At 40.5% G+C, this 13,328-nt stretch overlaps 2 protein-coding genes across 2 annotated transcripts in view; both read left to right on the top strand.

Annotated features, from left to right (window-relative positions):
* The window catches only part of LOC117955414 (actin-binding LIM protein 3-like), a 43,645-nt gene extending 39,402 nt beyond the window's left edge, over positions 1-4,243 (top strand). The window contains exons 19-23 of the mRNA XM_034889902.1: positions 1,957-2,015; positions 2,403-2,469; positions 2,644-2,651; positions 3,732-3,812; positions 3,972-4,243. Coding sequence (XP_034745793.1) covers positions 1,957-2,015; positions 2,403-2,469; positions 2,644-2,651; positions 3,732-3,812; positions 3,972-4,085 — 329 coding nt within the window. The 3' untranslated portion in view covers positions 4,086-4,243. The remainder of the gene's footprint in view (positions 1-1,956; positions 2,016-2,402; positions 2,470-2,643; positions 2,652-3,731; positions 3,813-3,971) is intronic.
* Positions 4,244-8,190: 3,947 nt separating this feature from the next.
* The window catches only part of LOC117955999 (actin filament-associated protein 1-like 1), a 17,237-nt gene continuing 12,099 nt past the window's right edge, over positions 8,191-13,328 (top strand). The window contains exon 1 of the mRNA XM_034890842.1: positions 8,191-8,377. Coding sequence (XP_034746733.1) covers positions 8,356-8,377 — 22 coding nt within the window. The 5' untranslated portion in view covers positions 8,191-8,355. The remainder of the gene's footprint in view (positions 8,378-13,328) is intronic.

Here is a 13,328-nt window from a genome sequence, read left to right on the forward strand (position 1 = left end):
ACACACACACACACACACACACACACACACACACACACACACACACACACATACACACACACATGCACACGCATACAAACACACGCATGCACACACACAGGTAGGAAGATGTATGCCGCTGCTTAAACCTGCATGTAGCGGCTTTTCTTTAAGAGCAGCACTGATCCAGGATCATTGACCTGAACCCCCCAGCCATCTGTTTCATGAACCACAGTTACACACTACGCTTTTGATTGTAAAAATAGATGTGTTTTATGGGATCACATTGCCCACACTTGGCCTTTAAATACCTGTTATGCAGCTGCATTTTGTAAAATGTATGTATTGTGATCTCTTCCCCATCTCTTGTATAGCTCTTGCATGGATTTTAATCCAATAACTTCCCAACTTGTTCTCTAAATATGTTTTTAAACGTCATAAAGATGCATTCTTGTGCATGCATCATATAAAGCATGATTGTGCCACTAGCTCAGAATAAGTTATGATTCAAATAGTAGCTGAGATTATAGGCCAGCACTTCTCGTATAAAGACATTCAGATGATTAGGCTATTAGTTACACCGTTTGGCATTAGGGCACACTTTGTTGAAACAAGCATATTTCTGAGAGACACACACCATGACTAATCTATGAAACTGTATCTCATTTCTTTGTTGAGAGAGAGAAGGAGAGAGAGTTGTAAATGAAAAACTCATTGGAGTTCAGCGTCTCAAACACGCTGTAAAGTAGCTTTACACGTTGGCCAGCATTCTACTGCATCATGGTGTTTCATCCTGGCTCTTTGACATCGCTGTGTTATTTAATTCCCTTCAACACTGGAGTAAACAAGAGAGATAGACAGGCTGAAAGAGAAGAGACGGAGGACGGCGCAAGTAAGCACAAGAGAGAGAGGAAGGAGGGGGAAAGACACAAGCAAAAGACTGAGGAAGTACGAATGATAAAGCCGAGGAACGGAGATAGTGAAAAGAGGCAAGGGAAGATAGAAGTGAAAAAGACAGAAGTAGGACTTGAGGGGATCAATGGGACTCCACCGCCCTCTGCTGCTTCAGCTGCAGTAGTGCACAACAAAAAATGGCCCTCCGAAGAATGCTTAGGATGCTGGTGGTTACCTATGGTTACAAGAGACATGCAGCCATGCTGTAGGAGTGACAACAAAAGAAAAGATTCTTGTCATCGGTGTAGTGGCAGGGTGTTCATTTAAAAAAAATTAAAAGTGAGGGGAAGCAGCAATAATATCATGTTCCTCCAACACATTATCCTGTTTCCTCAGACATTACATTACATTACATTACATTATTATTGCATGTCATTTAGCAAACGCTTTTATCCAAAGCGACTTATAGTTGCTATATATCAGAGGTTGTATGCCTCTGGAGCAACTAGGGGTTAAGTGTCTTGCTCAGGGACACATAGGTTGATGTATTACAGTAGGAATCAAACCCAAATCTCCCATACCAAAAGCCTGTGTCATAGCCAAAGCGCCATCACCATAACAGGCAGATGTACCATGGAGAGAGAAGGAGAGAGTTGTAATTGACAAATGTACTCTGTTTTTCACATTATATTATTTTTGTTATATTTTATTTTATTTACAGTGTTTATTTTTAGTTACAGTGTAAATGTAATAACCAGAGGCTGAAATGGCACATCTAAATGACTGAAATATCAATATGATTTTACCCATGTGATCAGATTTGATCTGTGTGTGATCAGAGCCACGTTTCCTATTTTATACCATTGATACTCTGATGGGTGTTTGGGAGGCAGTGGTATTATCAGGAGAAACTGTTTCCCCAGAGTGATATTCCCAGAAACTGCATGACAAAGATGTTAGAAACCCTTTTCAGATTCTTTAGCCACTGTAAGATTACAGAGGTACTGTGCTCCTTTTCATGAATATTATTTTGCATAATTCCTGTGTTTGTTTATGGTTATGTGTTTGTATTTGTTCTTCCAGACTCATACATTGCCAAATCGTCCTCGTTGCCAGGCTACGGCAGAAGTGGACTAAACAGGGTAATGTTTGTCATGCCATGCTAAGTGTGTGTGTGTGTGTGTGTGTGTGTGTGTGTGTGTGTGTGTGTGTGTGTGTGTGTGTGTGTGTGTGTGTGTGTGTGTGTGTGTGTGTGTGTGTGCGTGCACGTGTGTGATAGAGAATAAGACAGGCGTGGCCATTCACTCAACTGGGAAGCCAACTGAGACAGTAATTAACATATTTCTATATTTTATTGTATTTGTCAGTGTGGTAAATTATTAGACGGAAGGCCTCACTGATGGGACTTTTTATAGACACGATATTATATGATATCTGTATACTTTATTTGGTCCTTTCCCTCCAATATAATGATGGAATACATCGTCTCGCTCCATGTTTTCTTAACTACTCTCGTTGTGTTCTGGCAGCCTGGGAGTGCGGGTGCAGATCATTACCAGTACGACAGCAGTAATGCAGTTAATTGGCAGATCAGAGGTAAGCCTATTGGACAATTTAAATCTGCTTATCCCCAATTCTTCTAGTTTTCTCAAGATTTACCTCCCCTCCGGATTCCCGTTATTCCGAGTGTATATTATAATGGAATAAAGGTTTGGACAGATGAAGCAGTTAACTGACTGAGGCTGTATTTCTCTTCTCCTTTTCTTTCAGAATACAAGGTAAGACGCTCTAGCCCAAACTAGCTGTTACTGAACCAAGAGTGAATGGTCTGGATCGGTGGATAATAGAGTAACTCACTCAGTAACTTCCATTTGTGTAGCTGACTGACTCCTCTAATATTTACAGTATCCAATATGTTCCAGTCTTCTTCCTTCTCAATCAAAACCAACAGTGGAGATCTTTAGGGAATAATTTACTATGACCTTTTTTGTGGTATTTCATGGGGGAAATTTTGTTAATCTTTCCTAGTCCAACAACTGATTTATGAACTTATAAATAGACTTCAAAAGTCAAAAGAGTTGGACATTTTTTCAAACTTAATTTTTTTTGTCATTTTTGTGTGATTGGAAAGAGTTTAAAGCAATTCATCAAATCCACACTATTTTTAAATCCTAGAAATTGAAAAGAAATAAATGATTTTTCCAAAGTCTTCTCTGTTTATTAAACAAGTACCATGTCTGCAAAAAACTGATTTTTCTTGATCTCTTCCTCAGTGAAATAGCGTTAGCTGCATGATTCATTACACTTAACGAAACAGAGAGACTTCATTATTTTTTAAACACATTTTAGTCTCTGTCACTGCTGTCAATGCTGCCATTGGCCACTAGAGGGTGATAAAGCTAAATAAAATAAGTCAATCTGACTGTTTATATGGTCCGGAAACATTCAAACCAAGCTGGTTTATGATGAATTTGTTGAAGTTATGGAAATTAGAATTGTGGTATAGAAACCGTTGAACAAACAAATGGTCACAATGACATCATTAGTGTAAGTCCCTTGAAGGAGCATCTGAATGTAGTATAATATTCTGTGGTCACAGTAAAAAAACGTTTTTGAAATTTTATTCCCACGGCCATGGCCTCAACAGTGAATTTTTGTGCAAGAAGTTGAATATATGTTTAATTATTTTTTATAGTTCCTTGTGTACTTGCATACACAAAGAAAATGAAGAATGTTCTCCACCGGAAACTTCACATCAGGAATGATGTACGTAAGACTACATACTTAGACTAAAATATATAAAATGTGTGTGTGTGTGTGTGTGTGTGTGTGTGTGTGTGTGTGTGTGTGTGTGTTAGATCTACTCATATGAAGCCCTTATAGTGTCAGTCAGAGGGCAGCAGCGTCTCCCAAGTGATGTGGATCGAGCCAGACTGGAGGTAAACTGCTACAGTACTACAGCATTTTACAAAATCTACTTCCTAAATAGACAGACAAAAGTACAGTGAAAGCGGACAGACCACCAAAAAATGTTTATTGATTCAATTCCTGAAACAGAGGGATGTCTCTAAATGTCTCCGTCTCCTCTCTCCTCCCAGCGTCACCTCTCACCAGAAGACTTCTACAGAGTCTTTGGCATGTCCATGTCTGCCTTTGATCATCTTGCTCAGTGGAAGAAGAACGAACTAAAGAAACAGGTCAGACTCTTCTGAGAAAATGAAGCCAGGAGAACCGCCTAACCAAGTGCAGCTCCTCCGCCAACAGCAACAAGCTCTGAAAAGGGGCTTTTAGAGATGCCTGCAGACCCCAGATTGACTGTTTCACAGTGGAAGAGGAACTGGTAGAACCAAAAGACTCCCCTCCTTTGAGGCAACAAGAGCAGAACTGTTCTTGGCTCCTGGTCCTATGTGTACTTGGACATCTTAAACAATACATATGAAGTCAGCCAACTGGCCAAAAGAGAAAAGAAACTGGATTCAGAGGAAGGAGATCATGAGGACTTTGAGAGGTAGCAGATGAGCCACAATGGAGCTGAAACAGACATAAAGCTGATGAGGATATCCTACCATACTATGGGGTTGCCAAACTTGCATCTATGCCCAAAATTAGAGAGAGAGTTTGGGTAGCGAAAAGGCTGCTTGGAAGACGGACTGGCATATTGTTGGAGGCAAAAAGGATCCAGTGTTAGTCACACAGACGCTGTCATCATCAGCGACTCATAAACTGAAGAGAATAGTGTGATTCTCATTAGGCTTATTGAATGTGACATACACATGGTGTTTTTATCTATTTAAAAAAGCGAGATGTACCTATATGTGTTTTAAGGGGAAGGTAACCTGAACGTCACACGCAGACAGCATATGCAGAAGACTTTACAACAGAAGGGGCAGGGGTGTTACCGCCTTTGACACTTTTCCTGCTTCCAACGTTAGCTACATGATTGCTGGATAGAAGCCAGACACTATACAGTATTAAATTGCTGTGAGCTGTAGCCTACATTCACTTCTAAACAGAGGCAGAACATAACCTAATCTCTGAGATTATTCCTTCAATGCAACTCTCAGAGCTGAACCGGGCAGACACAGCAGTTTTCTTCAGATTCACCCTGGGTTAGGGTTAATTACATATACTGCTAACTTACAACACTACTAACATTACCATCGCCAAAATAGATCCGCAACTCAGAAATGAACAGAAGAGCTGCTGAAATTTGTTATCAATCATATGACATGTGCCCTCTCTCTCTTTCTCTCTCTCTCTCTCTCTCTCTCTCTTGCGCTCGCGCTGTCGCTCTCTCTGTGCGTGCTCTCACAAACACACAAACAGTCTGGTTCTGCTGGTTGATTAACGCAGAAGGTGCTGATGACTCTTATAATAGGCTGGGTGGGTAGCGCACTGCCATGAGGCTATTGTCTAATTAGTCCATATTTTCATTGTGTTATTTTGTTAATGATGTGAATTAACTGTGTCATAGAAATTAGGTTTTAGTACTGTACACACCCTTTAAAATAAGATGTTTTTTATTTTATTTAAAGAAATCAAGGTTTTTGTCAATTCATACTCGCAGCTGAACTCATGAAGCAGCTCAGAATTTCAGCTGTCGGATTATGCCATACTGATGTTTACTTCATGTTTGAGTGTGTGTGTGTGTGTGTGTGTGTGTAATTACAGCAAATGATATATAGAGGATTTCCTTGGATGATTATGCAGACCCTCTGAATGAAGGGGAAAACAATGCTCAAACGATGGAAGGAAATAGGAAAAAGGTGAAGGGACAGAAGAAGTAATAAGGGAAGGAATGTGTGTAAAGATAAACAAAGAAAGATGCAAAGAAAAAATAAGTACTGACAAAGAATGTTTAAACAACAGCTGATGGGTGTCACAAAAGAAAGTGTTAGGAAAGGATTTGTGTTTGGGATCCAACCACAGGTGTGTTGGAAACTAAGCTCAGAGGGATTTAATAGGAACTTAATGTGTTGCATAGTTTGTAATTGAATGTGAAAGATGGAAAATTGTTGCTCTCTAAACAGAAATTGCGCGTGTGTGTAGGTGTATGTGTGTGTGTGTGTGCAGGTGCGCGCGTGTGTGTTTACAGGTCCATATTGAATGTGTTGAGAACAAACTTATTTGACATTTTTTGGAGTAACAATTTTACCATTTTAAACATAATTTTGAAACACATGTCTGTCACTTCAATTAATAAATAATTGGGTCAGCGATTTCTTGAAAGGATTCAAGTGGTTCTTCCATTAATATCTGGAAATGTCGGACTTCATTGTAATTAGATTCTGAGCTGTAATGTAATTTGAGATAGTTTGATAGAAATTATCACCATGTTCACCACAGCAGACATACAATACTAGAGATTAGTTCATAGACCAGTCTTTGCCAACATTTTTTACTTTGTCCTATGATCTCATAATAGGATCATTTGTAAAATCCAGGATTGAATTTGAAATCCTTCTTCTGATCTACAAAGCTCGAAATGGTCAAGCACCCTCATATCTTGAAGAGCTCATAGTCCCATTTATGCCCCGCTTATTGTCCCATTAGAGCACTCCACTCCGAGAATGCAGAGTTACTTGTGGTTCCTAATGTTTCTAAAAGTAGGTTGGGAGCCAGAGCCTTCAGCTATCAGGCCCCTTTCCTGTGGAATCAGCTTCCTGTCTGGGTTAGGGAGGAAAACACCTTCACCACATTTAAGAGTAAACTTAAAACTCTCCTCTTTGATAAAGCTCATAGTTAGGGAGTGAGGAGTCGCAGCGGCCACCTAGCCAGGCCCACCTGCTTCTCGTCATAGTCATTAGATTCATTTACCATGTATTTTAATAATATAATACGGCCTGATGCGGGAGGGGAGAGTTCTAGCCTGACCAGGCTCCTCTCTTTATCCTGTCTCTCTTAGTTACGCTGTAATAGTTTTAGACTGCCGGGGGACTTCCGTCCTTTGACACAGTGAACTCTACTTTCCTCTATCTTTCCATCTGTGTCCATCCATATCCCAGAAATGCCTTTTACTAACCTAGCTCTGAGGACTTATTCCCTGGAGTCCTCATGTTCTTTTTCGCCCAGCGTGTTTCCTTGGATTAGGGAGGTCTCAAAATCATGGTTGCAGCTGTCGCCGTGGTCCTGCTACACTCTGCGACGCCCTGTTACATCCTGCTACACTCTGCGGTGCCCTGCTACATCCTGCAGTGCCCTACTACTGAACTACTACAAACTATACTGCAAAACTATTTCTAGTCACTGTTCCATTATCTTTTATTGTGACTGTTATTGCCTCTATTTATTACACCCCATTCAGAACCAGACCCATCAGACACTGCCTACCAAGAGCCTGGGTAGTCCGAGGTTTCTTCCAAAAAGTTAGTTTTTCCTCGCCACTGTCACACTGCTTGCTCTTTTGGGAATTACTAGAATTGTTACTAGAACAACTCTTGTTATGAACTGATAGTATAAATAAAATGTAATTGAATTGCATTGAATTAAGCACTCACTGTCTAATTGTGATGCCTCATCACCAATTGTGACCAACAGGGACAATTCCAGGATTTTTAAATGGGCGTGGCACAGGGGGGTCCAATAATCAGTCAAGGGGGGCCAAGGGGATTTTCTCAGAATACACCATAGAAAATCTTCTTGAAATTTTGGATAGGACGGAACAAGACCATGTACATTTTTCTACTTCTAAACTGTCCTCAAAATGTCAACAAAGTACACAGTTGCCATACAATATGTGTTTAGAGTACATATCCATTTTACCAAATGGAAAAGCAGCTGTTGGCAGAACAGCTAGCAAAGTGACAGTACTTTCATCCAATGAAAATCAAATTTGTCAGATAGACAGCACTCTAGCCCAATGGAGTGGGGTGGCACCAGGGGGGCTAATCATATTTCTAGGCCGGGGGGCTAACGTTAGCAATTAAACAATCATAGATAGCTAAAACGTTTTTGAAATGACTGCTGGCTACAAGCTAGCAATCAAACACAACAAAGACTGTCACTTGAATGGCGTTTTGAGCTAACATTAGCAATCAAACTATCATAGATAGCTAAAACGTTTTTAAATGATTTCCATCTTCTGTTATTGTTTGTAATGACAAAAGTTGGAAAACCACTGCCACAGACTGTATAGGAATAGTTTACCCTTATCACAATAATTCATGTTTTGCACTGAAAATCTTAATCTGTAAAGTAACAATAGTTGCCAGTTAAATGTAACGTTGGTGGAGTCAAAACAGTCTGACAGTGTTTAGTAGACTCGCATCGACTAGCACTAGGACCCAGAGCTCTGGATGATGAACCAACGGTTGCCGAGTCAAACTATAAACTGTAGCGGCCACTCTGACTCACTTGGCCGCACAGAGGCTGACAGAGCTTCGGTGTGTCTGTGGCGAACACGCCTCACATGTTCACAACCGTAACTTTAAAATAAATTAACTAACCGGAAATAGGCACCCAGACATTCAAACATAAAACGACATGGACTCCAAACGTCAAAGTGGTGAGTAACAGTCTCTCTTTTAATATCTCATCTTCATATCCGCGAAAAACTACAGTAACCATATAGCATGTAATAACTTTGTAAAGACGTATCCATGAATTGAAAGGCGTATGTTGATTTAAGCACACTTCTAAGGACATAACGTTAAATTGTTACAAACGCGCGACACAGTTCAAAACATGATAGCCTACACTAAAACAGCATTAACCTACATGCTTGTTAGAAGGGACAGGCGTTAACATTTAAAAAAACAGAGCTGCAACCGGTTTATTTGCCGGAGTTCCCATTTAAAAAAAAAGTGTAAAGGAAAACGCTATCCGTCAGTTTATCTGAGTAAACTGCCTCGCGCCCTGCTGCTCCCGGTTACTTGTGTGCTGGAGAGTGATGTCATGTACCTACACGCCGGTTGGTGCGCCGTGTGTGTGGATGGAGGAGATGTCCTCACTCAGGTAGTGATGCAATCTGATACCAACAGAGACTTGCCCCGCTGGAAGCAGCGCTGCTGAAAGTGAAGCAGCAGGAGAAGCAGCTGAATGGCTGCCCTGTTTTCAAATTCCTTCAGGCAACAGGGCTGCAAACAGGAAGCTGCATTATGTGACACCAGGTGATGAAGATATGGCCTGAATTGAAAATCTGCCAAACAAGGCTTTCAAGTTATTATCTGAAAGGAAACAATGGTCATTATCATTCAGTCTTGCTTTGTTAAATCAGCCCTGTATTCTGCCTACAGATCAAATAGGTGCAGTGTTACAGCATACTTATACCTGTGTTACATTAGTCAAATCAGACATTTTGACTTGTAACAGTAGGAGAAGCACAGGTGTTGCTAATAACACTAACAATGGCTGTTGTCTTTTTAATAATGGCTGTTTTATTCAAGTGTCCCAGTAAGTCATGACCAAGGGGGTAAGCCAGCCTCCACAAAGCGTACTTCCCATGGAGCCATTTTGATGCTAATAAGCCATCAGGTCCGTTAGCATTTCATTGACTGCCATTCATTTTGGCGCCACTTTCACAGCGAATATCTTTACATCGGAAGTGTTTAAAGACTTTTGTCCATTTGTCCATTGTTTAGTTCTAAAGAAACATGACAATGTAGGCTATAAAAGGCTCCATTGTGTATCTCACGTTATTTTTTATTTTATGACAATTGTGTCATAAACTAGCAGCTTGCTGTCGCATAGTAGACAATTACTATACAGTAGAGGATAAGCTCGCTAGTTGTAGTTGATTTTTATGTCACCGCTGTTACAACCAGACTCGTAGGTTTGGACGTAATATAAAATGGAACAATTTAGAGGAAACAAGGCAAAAAGGGAGAAAAGGTCACGGTACAAGAAGGGCTTTTTAATTAACACTTAAAGGAATATCAAATTACAACACAAAAGAAATACATGGATGCTGCATATATAAACAAAGTAATTTCTAAACACAACCAAAAGAGCACAGAACCCATTAGCTTACCAAGTTACAAGATTACAGACTTTATAAAACAACTCTTAACAACTCTTAACGACTATTAAACAAATGTGAACAAACGGACAGCATGGGGTACTGATCTCTACTCTCAGCCGCCTGGACTGAGCTTTTTAAGCTCCAGATGGGTTGATTTCAGGCAGCTGATTGGAACATTCCACACAGACCACAACAATCAACTACGCCTATGGACTGGAACACGGAAAGTGGGCGGAGCCATCATCACAAGGGCCAATCCTCTCCGGGCAACCACACAGCCGACTTTGCATATACACACACATTTCACATGCTCTGGCTAGAAGCATAAAATAACCTAAAGACAAGGTTTTTTTAAAGTTTTTTTTTCCATCAAATTCGGTGTCCACCGTGGCGGACCACCATCAACATATCAACATAGAGAAAACACTATGACTAGCTTTTTAGTTTGCAATAATTAGCCTGTGCCTATGGAATCTCCTTACATATACCTACGCTCTCCATTTCTGCAAGATTGGGAATGATTGAGATTTCTCTTAGCACAGCTACCAGAAGACTTACTACTTTCAGACCCTGAGACCATTATTAATCAGCCATCATTAAATGTGCTGTGACAAATCAAAATATCTTCCATGAAGAAGGCCTCTCAAACACCTGACACGAGCTTTGTGGCCAAACAAGTGCGCAGCTGTGCACTAAAAAAGAAATTACTCTCAATGTGGAAAAAACAGGAATAGTTGTACGTTGTTGTCGTTAGAACTACAGGAGCAACATTCTGTTTTAACAACTATCACAAGCCTTGACCTCGACTATGGTTCCCATACATTTCCTTTTCCCTTTCCCTCATCCTCACCCAGCGATCCTCCACCCACCCCCCTCATTCAACTGTTTCAGAGTCAGAAAAGGCTCAGAAAAGGCCAGAACTCTTCATATATTTAAGTCTAAGTCGTTGTTCAAAGGGCAGAGGCAGTACTTTGCCTCTGTAAACTAAAGTTGAATTATAAGTGTTAACTGAACAGTTTAAAACCATAGTAATTTATTCTAAACCTGTAAACTTTCTATGACCCACTTTGGCCTTAATGAAACCTTTTAACTATAGCACTTCTAAGCAAGTCAACACTTATAAGAGATAAAAGACATTTCACATTAAAAGTGGTATAATATTTTCTTCAAAACCCAGAGTGAGCTGTACTGCAAATCTACTGCAGTTGCTTTCTGCAACAGAGATATCCAAAGCAACAGGTCTGTACATGTCGGTGGGGTGTAGTTTGAAACTAATGCTACATTTAAACATGGCCGGCTATTTTCATAAACGGACATTTCAACCTCTTCCTTTTCAAAAATAACATTGTGCACAGTTGTCACTTTTCAGAAAAGTGTATGTTTACGCGTACCTGTGTATATATGCCGTCATTCCAAACCCGTAGGTGGCAGTGTAACGAGAGGCTCAAGCCCACGTTAGCCAATCAGAGTCACGAAAATAGCATCAATAGCAACGCATCACTTCCTCTCTCTTCTCTTCCTGACTTCTTCGGCTACCTAAACCTCCGGTTGTCTCTGTTTACATGCAGACATGCAAACGAAGATTTCACAAAAATCTCCACTCCGGGAAGAGTTTTTAGAAAGAATCATTTTCAGAGGCGAATTCTGCGTTTGCTTGTAAACGATGGGCACAAACGGAGGAAATTCCCTCAGTATTTTCAAAAAAACCATGTAGGTGTGAACCGGGTGTAAGCTGATGTGTCAATAACTCTGCTACTATAAACACTGGATCGTGTTTTGTCCAGCCGACTGTTATCACCACCACAATATCACACCTAAAAAAAGTGTGCTTCTTTTCATCTAACTCTTGACAAGAAAGCAAATCAGTGTTTTTCCCAAATGTAAAACTGTTCCTTCAAACAGTCTAAAATGTTTATAGAACTGCAGGGTTTTATGTGTGTTTTTTTGTGATTTCTGACACAAGCAAAACTTCCACATGACATGAAGCCACTTGATTTAATGCTAGTATCAAAAACATCACGGCAAGTTGGAAGGAAATGAGTAATATTTTGTGAAAGATGTGTAATGACTTTCTTGCAGAGAGATAGATTAGGAGATCGATCTCGACAAGAAAGCTTTATATTCCAAAATGTTTCTTTCAGCTGGAAGAAAGGGGATTCTGTTTTTACACCAAAATGCATCAACATGTGTGGCTTTCCCATGGTCACTGTAGTGGCCATATGGCTTCATACCTGGTGAAACCACAGCACGACAGCCTGGGTCTAAAATTAGACTCATGCTGGCCTCAGTATCTGCACCAGTGTCATCTTCCTGGTTCCTGTGTCTCCTCACCATTAACTATCTGAAGAAAATGATAAGATACTGAAAGAATGTGAAAAAGAGAGAATTTCTTAACTTATTTCCCCCCAGCTGTTTCTTTTCAAAGATGTTGCTAGTTTTGTTTGGGAGGGGACTTTTTGGAGTATAAGACTGAATGCTAACCCCGGGCGAGCAGTGACAACATCTTCTGTTGTCACGAAAATATGAAATACAGGATGCAGAATCTCTGAAGTAGACTTTTGTCTGAGAGGGAGCTGCTGGGGTCTCCAAGACTTGAACTCTGACCTTCGTCTGAAGAGGATGGGTGTCTGGAGATGGGATGGAGGGAGGCAGACGAGGGAAAGGAAGGGAGGGAGAGAAAGAAAGGAGTGGAATGGAGAATGTGGGATCTGGAGGGACCTCAACCTCTGGGAGTGTGGGGGAGGCAGAGGGCGCCTGCTTTAGCGCAAAACAGCAGCTTTATACATTTTGGAGGCTTAACTTGAAAAAGGTATTGCAACAACGTATAAGTTTGTGTCACATAAGTATAATTTGAATTTTACGGTTACAGATTATTATGTGCCTAAGGCAACAGATCCATCGAAACAACAATTCAATGCAAATGTACTCATATTTCTTCCTAGTCCTAAAGTGTCGGAAAATAAAAAGTTGAGATAGTTTGGATGGGAGCAGCATGTCAGGGAGAAGGTTAGATTTGGATAGGTTAGACGTGTAATGGATGGGAGTCAACGTCTCAGGTTAGGAGGAGAAAAGTATCTTTTCTCTGTCACTCTGCTGTCCATATGCATTTTGTGGTGGGATAAACAGCACCAGCAGGGAGTAGTTTTAGTTGTTTTGTTCTGAGCTGTAACCAAACACGCTAAATCAGTTCAAATGGGAGTCGAATGGCTCAGGTCTCATGACTGACCTTCCTCCTGTCTGCGGACACACAAAAATGTGGGTAAAAGACACAAACACATTTCCCAAAGTACTTTTGTGACTGTATGCTTGCTTTCTATAGGGTTAGATTTTTTTTTCTTTTTAAGAGACAAATTAAAAAGTCAATGCTTGTGCTCCCTGTAGAGGAGGGGAGGTAAGTGAATGTCCATTTACCAAATTCAAAAAGGAAACTGCTGTGTGTGTGTGTGTGTGTGTGTGTGTGTGTGTGTGTGTGTGTGTGTGTGTGTGTGTGTGTGTG

This window comes from Etheostoma cragini, chromosome 13 (assembly GCF_013103735.1).
Source record: "Etheostoma cragini isolate CJK2018 chromosome 13, CSU_Ecrag_1.0, whole genome shotgun sequence".
Lineage (NCBI taxonomy): Eukaryota > Metazoa > Chordata > Actinopteri > Perciformes > Percidae > Etheostoma > Etheostoma cragini.